Raw genomic sequence first — 9,091 nt, 5'->3', positions numbered from 1 at the left:
CCCAGTCCCCTTTGTCCATTCCCCTGGCTGCCAATCAGCCCACCTGCCTCTTTCTTAAGCCCAGCTCCTGCATCTTGTCCCTGACTTTGCCCCTCCCTCCACCTGTTTCACCCTCCCTCAGCCATGTATTGCCCCCTGCTCTGTCCTGTCCGTTCCTCCCTCCGCTCGCTTTCTACCCACTCTGTGAGCGGGCTCTGGCGGCAGAGAAGGGCAGCGCTTTCCGCAGGCGGCGCCGGGCATGCTCACGCGGCCCGGGCATGCGCACTACGGTCCAACAACCCGTTCTGAGGGGAAGCCGTTTCTGGCGCTAACTGTTCCGGGCGGTGTCACAGTGCAGCCATGTCTGGCGCGAGGAGACCAGCCCAGCTCGTTCGGCGGCGCCCTCTGTGAGGAGGCGGAGGAGAGGCAGCAGCGGGCATCCATGTCGGCGGCCAGGGATTAGCGAGGGAGATACCGAGCCCGGGAGGGGGGAGGGTAACTGACCCCCTCTCCTCTGGGGCTCCGGCGGGGGAGACGCGGAGCCGGCCGGCGGTGGGGACATGGCTGACCAGCATGCCCCCAACAGCCACCTGCGGCTAGAGTGGGTCTATGGCTACCGGGGTCACCAGTGCCGCAACAACCTCTACTACACGGCGGCTAAGGAGATCGTCTACTTCGTGGCGGGGGTCGGCGTGGTCTACAGCCCCCGGGAGCACCGGCAGAAATTCTACCTGGGGCACCAGGACGACATAATCAGGTACCGAGACCCTCACGACCTTCCCTGTGCCCTCGCCCCAGAGCCGCCCGAGCTCCGGCCGAAATCCGGCCGGGGCACCGGGATATCCCAGCGACTAGAGACACCCTTCTATCCTGCACCCCCCTACTCTCCCCTATCGCCTCCACCTTCAGCCGCGGGAGCACCCGGCGAAGCCCTGCCTGGGGCACCAGGACATCCCCGGGTATCCGAGATCCCGATCCTCAGAAACACCGGTACAAATTGTACTTGGGATACCGGACTGTGTCATGTCCCGTGCCAGGATCACCAGCCCTCCCACCCCTTTCTCCTGGCGTGATCACAAGCAGAATATTGGAAAGAATCGGAATATGGCAATGACAGTGTGGCTTTAATCTCTCCCCCCCCCCCCAATTTAGTTTGTCTTGTATGGCAGCAAGAATAGAAATCCCTTTAGAAACGGCTTTTGGATCGCGCGGTTCACTGCTTGCTTTCCTCAGGTGCTTGGTGCTGAAATTTGTATGCATGGCTGTATGTCAATATTTTGCCAGTATAAAATGATGTGTCTCGACCGTTGCTTGGTTCCCATCTGTGTGTGAAAGTCAAAAGGCTGGGAAGTGGGAAGTAGTAATCTGATGTGCATTTCAAAGTCATTCAACTCAGGAGGAGGTTAATCTGCAGCAGGTAGACCTTTGGCCCACATTTAAAATACAGCGATTACAGTATGGAAATGAAAGTTTCTGCAACGTTTAAGATAATTTTATAATACCAAACGTTCTTGCACATTTGAAATTTATTCAACAAATCTGTCTAATTGTAGTAGGCTAAATGGTGAGTTAATAAAAAAGATTAAACACCAGTGGTGCAGAAGCAGAGTAGATGTCATGGAGGCAGAGTTATTTCCTAAATACACCAAACCAATAGTAGGTTTTTGGATACCCAGGTAGCATTGGAAGGCCAGTGGCAGTATTTTGAAGTGTATAAAGGGTAGATGTGAACCTGAGTCAGCAATCCTTTCTCTTCCAGTAGGCCTCATTGTGTGTGGATTTTAAATATTGTTGTCCTTTGATTGCTGTTTTTATTTAGAGAACAATTTTCAGTAGCCAGTAAATCTTGTAAAAACACATTGTATACTGTGAATTGCTTGTGATGCTGGAAAGCACTTGGCATATCTTTTATAATTGCTGTACAAAGGTATTAACTAGCATTGCACATAGAGAGTAAAATGGATGCTGACTCTTTCATTCAGGGTTTAATACATTCTAGAAATCTGGACCAAAATGGCCACAAATATTTCTGTTTTTATTTTGATCTTAAAATTCTGTTTAGGGTCTTTTCAAACTTTTGAAGATTTTACAGTATGGGTATGAGCTTCTCTTACAGACCATTCTGTCCATAAATTAATTCCTACTTGGTGCTCAAAATGAGAAGAAAAAATTATGTAGCTCATGGAATGCTGTGGTGTACTATGCAACCAAGCTGGATCAGATATGTGAATTAGCTATTTGTTCTATGGTCATTTCATTCTTTTTTTGACAATTTCTTCTTAATCTGAAACAAAAAAGCACCTTGAGAATTGTCATCAACTCCTCAGGCATTATGGAAAACCCTTCACCATAGCCCCCATGAGCCTTTGCTTCCTTTGAGAACAGCTCATACGAATGAAGGGCCCAATCCTGCAAAGGTTTACTACATAGTTATTATTGACATGAATAGTTCTCATTGATGTAGCACTTGTTATCATGAAGTTTCCCTGTTGATTTCAATGGGGCTACTTACAGCATTACACCTGGTAGACGTGTTGACAGGATTGGGCCATGAGAAAGAAATTGTTTATGGCTTCCAACTGTGAAATTTCTTTGGTCTCTATGAATGTTTGTATGGAGAGCTAATTTGAGATAACAGGCTAATAACTACCTATCATTCAAACTGTACCAAAGAGCAGAAATTCTGCAAGGGGGAAATCTTTAGTGACTTCCTTGATTGTTAGTAGATACGTTTTGGCTTCTGTGGTATCATGATCAAACATACAGGAAGTTCTTGCTTTACCAAGTAGTGCTGTTATGATGATCTGATTCTTTATCTGTTTGCTGAGGACACCCTTGTGGAGCGGGGAGTATTTTCAATTTTGTACAGTTTTGTATACCTATCAAACTTTAGAAAGACTATATAGAACTGTTAGAACACTTGAAGATGTAATGAACATTCATCTCAACAGTAGAATGACTGTTTCCAATGATACCATCGTTTTTTTTTATGATTAATGGGGTTACTTTCTACTTTCTCCTTTATAAAACAACAACCCGATCCTTGATAGCTTTTCAAACTTAACTTTGGTGACTGAGGGCATTAGTTCTTAAAGATACATTTTAGTATCTCATCATCCTGAAATATTATATTAAATTGTTTTCTCAAAGAAATTAGCTATGGGAAAAATGTGAGAATGTCATTGAAGGTGGAATTATATAACAGAATAATCATTATAGCTGCTTTATTTTCTCTCCATAAAGTAGCAAGTTTTCAGTGTACTGAAAATTTGCTCATACAGTTTGATTTGATAAAACACATTTGTTGAATACTGCGATGTTGTTACTTACAATCTCTGCAGGAAGAAAACTGCAGGATTGCCATTTCTGTATGCATACGTGAGTTCTCAGTTGTAAAGGCAGGACTGAGGTTTTAAACTTTATAATGTATTAAAAAATCAAACTTGAATACATACAGATCTACATCTGCTAAATTTAAATTGCATTATAAACTTTTGATAACTAGGTCCCATAATACAAGGTGGGTAGATCATTGGTACTCTTCTGCATAGATATGGCATGTTTTGAATGGCATTCTGATATTAACCAGCACTTAGGAAGATAGGAATTTTCATACCAGATCACACCAGTTGTCCCTCTAGACCAGTCCAGTATCCTGTTTCTGATAATGGTGGGTACTGGATGCTTGAGAAAGGTGCAAGAACTGCTTTAGTGGTCAATTATGGAATAACTTGTCCATAGTAGACAGTTTCCTCCTAATACACCTCTACCTCGATATAACGCTGTCCTCGGGAGCCAAAAAATCTTACTGCGTTATAGGTGAAACCGCGTTATATTGAACTTGCTTTGATCCACTGGATGTGCAGCCCCGCCCCCCCGGAGCACTGCTTTACCGTGTTATATCCGAATTTGTGTTATATCCGGTCACGTTATATCGAGGTAGCGATGTACCATCAGTTAGTGGTTAGCTTCTGGTGTCAAGATTTAAACCTCTTATTTAAAATAAAACACACACACATGGTTTAATCCTACCTAATTTAGCTAGATGTCCTCATTATCCATATAAAATGTCTAATCTTATTTTTAATCATGGTAAACCCTTGGCCTCAGTTTTACCTGTGGGAATGAGTCCCACAGGTTAATTATGCATTGAGAGAGAAAAAAAGTTTTCTTTTTATCTGTTCGTTGCCTTTCAATTTAATTGAATGTCCTTTTGTTTTTGTTATATGAGAGAGTAATTAGAATCACTCAAATTACTTTCTCTGATATCATTAATTATTTTGCATACCTCGATCATGTCCCTCCCCTTATTTGTCTCCTCTCTAAAATGAACAGTCCCAGTCTTCTCAATTTCTCTTCATAAAAGGGCTATCCATGCCTCTAATAATTTTTGTTCCTCGTATTAGGACTCCATTTATTTTTGCTATGTATCTTCTGAGAGTCAATAACCAGAAGTGAACACAGTATTCCAGGTGAGGGTATATCATTGATGCATATTATAATATTTTCAGTATTACATTCTATCTTATTCTTTATTAGAGTAGTTCAGCAGTGCCACTATAGTTAAAGTTGTGTCACAACTTCTGTTTAAAGGTCAGCCTTGCTAAATCCTCCAAAATTGACATGTTTAGTTGGATTCCTTTGAAGTTTGGTGTGGCTCAGGAAGATGCAGTGACCTGACTTTGAAGTCATTTGAGTCATGGTCTCCTGAGATATATATATATATATATATAAGGCCCCCCACGAAAATAGTCATTTTTCAAAAAGTTTCTAGGTGGGTTCTCTGGCCAGAGCTAAAGATCAAACTATTGATGTGATGCAGGCCAAAATGGTCTCAATCTGTTGAGTTTTACCCAAAGTAGTATATGGCTTCCACTAAGCTTTTGGAGGACACAAATTGAGAATGGTATTTAAGAAAATGTAAATTTTTTTATAGTGCATGTGTCAATACAGAAAAAACAGAGGGTTTCCTTTCCCACCATTTTATATATTATAAAACTTGACTCTTGTAAGTGCTCTAAAATCCAAATGGTTATTTGGATTGCTTTGAAATTTGGTGTTTCTTGCATGCAGTAGTGTTAGTGTTCCAAATTTGGGGTCATTTAAGAGACAGGTTTCTGAGTTACAGGGCCCCCCAAAAACACTTTAGTTCTGCGGCCTGGTACTGTTAAACTGAGAGGTGATCATTATTGGATGAATCACTGACCTTGTTGAGATTGATGGGTTCAATTATCATAACTAAGGATACATTAATCACAAGCCCCCACCTAAGACAAAAGGAGTTTGGGACTGAATGGCTGGAGGTTGCTGCAATTTGTGAATCATGGGTGGCAATTTTATTTTGTGGGGAATGTAATCAAAGTCTTTGAAGGATAAAATTAGATATGTAAATACTTCCTGGGAGGGGAAGGAGTATTAGGGGGCAGAGGTGTGGGGGAGTCAAAGGAGAGATCTTTGGGGCTGCAGTGAGGGGAGGGGAATAAATTAGGATTGGTGGGAGGGGAGGGGAGAGAGGTTGGAGGCTCAGGTAAGGGTGGTGTGGGGATTAGCGGGAGTGGAGAAGTGGGACATTGAGAAGGGGGATGTGAGTGTGAGTGGCAGAGGGACTGAAGGAGAATGGGGCAGGCGCACTTGTCAGCCCCATAGTCTCCCTTCCTGTGTGTCTAAATGTGGGAGGGTTCTTGCCTCTCTGGGACTCCCCTCATGAGCTGGGAGATAGGGAGCCTTGCCCCACTGATGGTGTCTGAATTCCTCTCCTGCTCTCCTTGTATGTGCTAGGATTTGGGGCCCATGTGCCCATCTACAAGGGTTGGAACACCTCCCTACCACAGTCATGTGAACTGAGTTCTGGCCTTGCCCTTTGGGGGAGGTATGAAGCCTTCTCCTTGCCCCACATGTGATCCAGGTTCTGGGGAAGTCCTGTCCTTTTGGGAGGGGAGCTGAGGATGAACATACTTCATGCATATCACAGGCTCTAAAGCACTCAGGAGGGGAATGAGAACACCCTCTGAGATGCAATTGTTTCAGGTTGTATTTTTCTTCATGGGGTGTTCTCACTCAGCTGAGAACATCACATTGAGATGAATAGGCTGCTTCAGACCTTTCAGAGTCTCCTATGCTGAAGACGGATGTGTAGAACAGCCCTTTCCCTCCATCTATCCTCGCTGTTTATAACAAGATGCTTTTAGGTCCTCTAAAATCCGCATATTTGTATAGATTTTTTTGAAAATTTCTATGCCTTGTGAAAATACAGAGTAGGATTAGTGCTCCAGATTTGGGGTCATTTGAGCAGGGATTCTGGAGATAGAAGTCCTCTCCCAAAATAGTATCCATCTGACCAACTTTTTTCCCCCTTTTGTTCTTTAATAGTCTTAGATGGGATTCTGTGTGTGAGAGTGAACAGCTTGTAAAAGGAGGTGAAGAGCTTGTAGATTTCAGAAACTGTGGGATTGGCAGAGGAAAGCAGTGTGTGTTAATAGGGAATATTGGGGCACTGCTGAATGAGGGCAGACTTAAGGTTGCATGGAAAACCTTAACTATGCCTATCAAAATGAGAAATGACTTCCTAGGAAGGGGAGTACTGTGGGAAGGGATCTGGGGGTTGTAGTGGATCACAAGCTAAATATGAGTGAACAGTGTAACACTGTTGCAAAAAAAGCAAACATCATTCTGGGATGTATTTGCAGGAGTATTGTAATCAAGATACGAGAAGTAATTCTTCCGCTCTACTCCAGGCTGATTAGGCCTCAACTGAAGTATTGTGTCCAGTTCTGGGTGCCACATTTCAGGAAAGATGTGGACAAATTGGAGAAAGTCCAGAGAAGAGCAACAAAAATGATTAAAGGTCTATAAAACATGACCTATGAGGGAAGATTGAAAAAATTGGGTTTGTTTAGTCTGGAGAAGAGAAGACTGAGAGGGGACATAACAGTTTTCAAGTACATAAAAGGTTGTTACAAGGAGGATGGAGAAAAATTGCAGCAAGGGCAGTTTAGGTTGGACATTAGGAAAAACTTCCTAACTGTCAGAGTGGTTAAGCACTGGAATAAATTGCCTAGGGAGGTGGTGGAATCTGCATCATTGGGGAATTTTAAGAGCAGGTTGGACAAACAGCTGTCAGGGATGGTCTAGATAATACTTAGTCCTGCCTTGAGTGCCGGGGCTGGACTAGATGACCTCTTGAGGTCCCTTCTAGTTCTATGATTCTATGATATCCTTGTTTTTGGAAGTTTGAGTTTTGCTCAACTCAGCGTTCTTCAGGGGGACAACATACACCTCTACCCCGATATAACACTGTCCTCGGGAGCCAAAAAATCTTACCGCGTTATAGACGAAACCGTGTTATATCAAACTTGCTTTGATCCGCCAGAGTGCGCAGCCCCACCTCCCCGGAGCACTGCTTTACCGCGTTATATCCGAATTCATGTTATATCGGGTCACGTTATATCAGGGTAGAGGTGTACCACCAATCAACCTTAACTCTGAGTTAATGCCGTTTTTGCCAGTAAATAGATTCTAATGTTTTGTTCTTCTTTGAGGGCCCTCTGTGTGGTCCCACTTGTGGGATATGGCACCCCAACACTGAGACATCAAACTGCCTTGCAAAGTGGTGTGTGCTGGGGCTGTACAAGAGTTCTTGCTTGGAAGTGATGTCATTGCCTTACTCAGTATGAGGGAGTGTACCCCCTTAGCTGCCTCAGTTCCTTTGCCATTGCCAGAGAGAGTGAATGGAATTCACCTTTGTGTCCTCATTCTAGGATCTTCCGTTAGTATTTTTTGTAAATAGTTAGTTTAGAGTAGTATAGAACACTTAGCGTAGTTAGACCTTCCCTTGTCCCAGGAGTCTTCATTTGACCCACTACTAGGACCATACTGGGCCCTCATCCCAGTAATGGCTTCAAGAGATGCCCTTCCTGCCCATCGATCATACTGGAAATCAATGCCCATATCCAGGATCTTCTATGTTTCGATGAGACCCACTGCGTAATCTGGTGTGCGGTTTGCTGAGACTTCACTTCCCATGCTAGAGGGGAGAGACATTTGAGACTCCAGGCTCATCTGGCTTCTTAATGTCTACAGCTTGATAGTTGAGGCTCATCAAGTGTATTGAGACCAGCCTCCATGCTGAGATCCTCTTGACAAAAGGCCCAAGACACATTTTGCCACTCTAGCCTCAGCATTGCCTTCTATCATAGGCTTGAGATCAAAATCTCCTTGGAATTCTATTGGGAACAAATCCTTAATGCAGGATTACTCATGCTGGTTAAATCAAAAGCAGCTCTGAAGACCAACCGGATGTTGTCTATTAAGGCCTCAGTAGACTTGGCAAAAGTGCAGGAAGTGCCCACCTTGGCATTGACTCTTTTTTAGGCACTATTGTCCCTTGCACAGACTGTGGACCCATCCTTAGGCATCAATGCCTCTGTCTTGACACCAAAAGTCCGTTCAGATGTGCATCTGGGCAAAAGGAAAAAGAGGAAACATATCTCCCCATAAGAGGGACACAAGTATAAGAAAAAAAGAGGACATTTCCTCTCCCTTCTCCTTTGTACTCTCTGTCCCATGAGTGCATTGAAAGCTCTTAAATGGTACCATTGTCACCTCTTATCCACAGAGCCACATGTTTCGGCACCAATAAACTCACTGGTTTGAACTCAGTGACATCTTTGATGTCTCTTTGTCTGAGTGAGGTCCACTGTCAAGGCTGCTTGTGACCCCTCCACATGCTGTTCTGTTGCTTGACCCAGTGTCTGTATTGGCTTTCCTGGTTCTGATCTGGAGCAGTCTTGTAGTATCTTCAGCCCCTTTGGAGATTAATCTTTAGCATTCCCCTATTCAACCTCTAGGCTCTGACCTTATTCCCTCACTTCAGATCCAGACATCATGGAAGAATATGATGCAGCGTCTTTTTCAGCTTCTCATGTGGTTTACATATAGGACTTGGTGAAAACCCTGTTGGAGACCTCATTCTTCCCTTGCTGACAAACACAGACCGCTTCAGGATCTACTGTGGAGAATGGCAAATATTCTTCAGTGCAAACTAGAGCAGTCAAGCAATTAAAAAAAAATTAAACTCTTCAGCCCCCTCGCTGCCGATGCCTCCCTCCCCACC

General features: G+C 43.8%; 1 protein-coding gene across 1 annotated transcript in view; it reads left to right on the top strand.

Moving 5' to 3' along the window:
• Positions 1–494: 494 nt before the first annotated feature.
• Positions 495–9,091, top strand: part of EML5 (EMAP like 5) — a 300,424-nt gene continuing 291,827 nt past the window's right edge. Inside the window, exon 1 of the mRNA XM_054025269.1 lies at positions 495–736. Coding sequence (XP_053881244.1) covers positions 540–736 — 197 coding nt within the window. The 5' untranslated portion in view covers positions 495–539. The remainder of the gene's footprint in view (positions 737–9,091) is intronic.

This window comes from Malaclemys terrapin, chromosome 4 (assembly GCF_027887155.1).
Source record: "Malaclemys terrapin pileata isolate rMalTer1 chromosome 4, rMalTer1.hap1, whole genome shotgun sequence".
Lineage (NCBI taxonomy): Eukaryota > Metazoa > Chordata > Testudines > Emydidae > Malaclemys > Malaclemys terrapin.
Note: the sequence above shows the minus strand (reverse complement) of the source record. Positions and strands in the feature narration are given on the sequence as shown.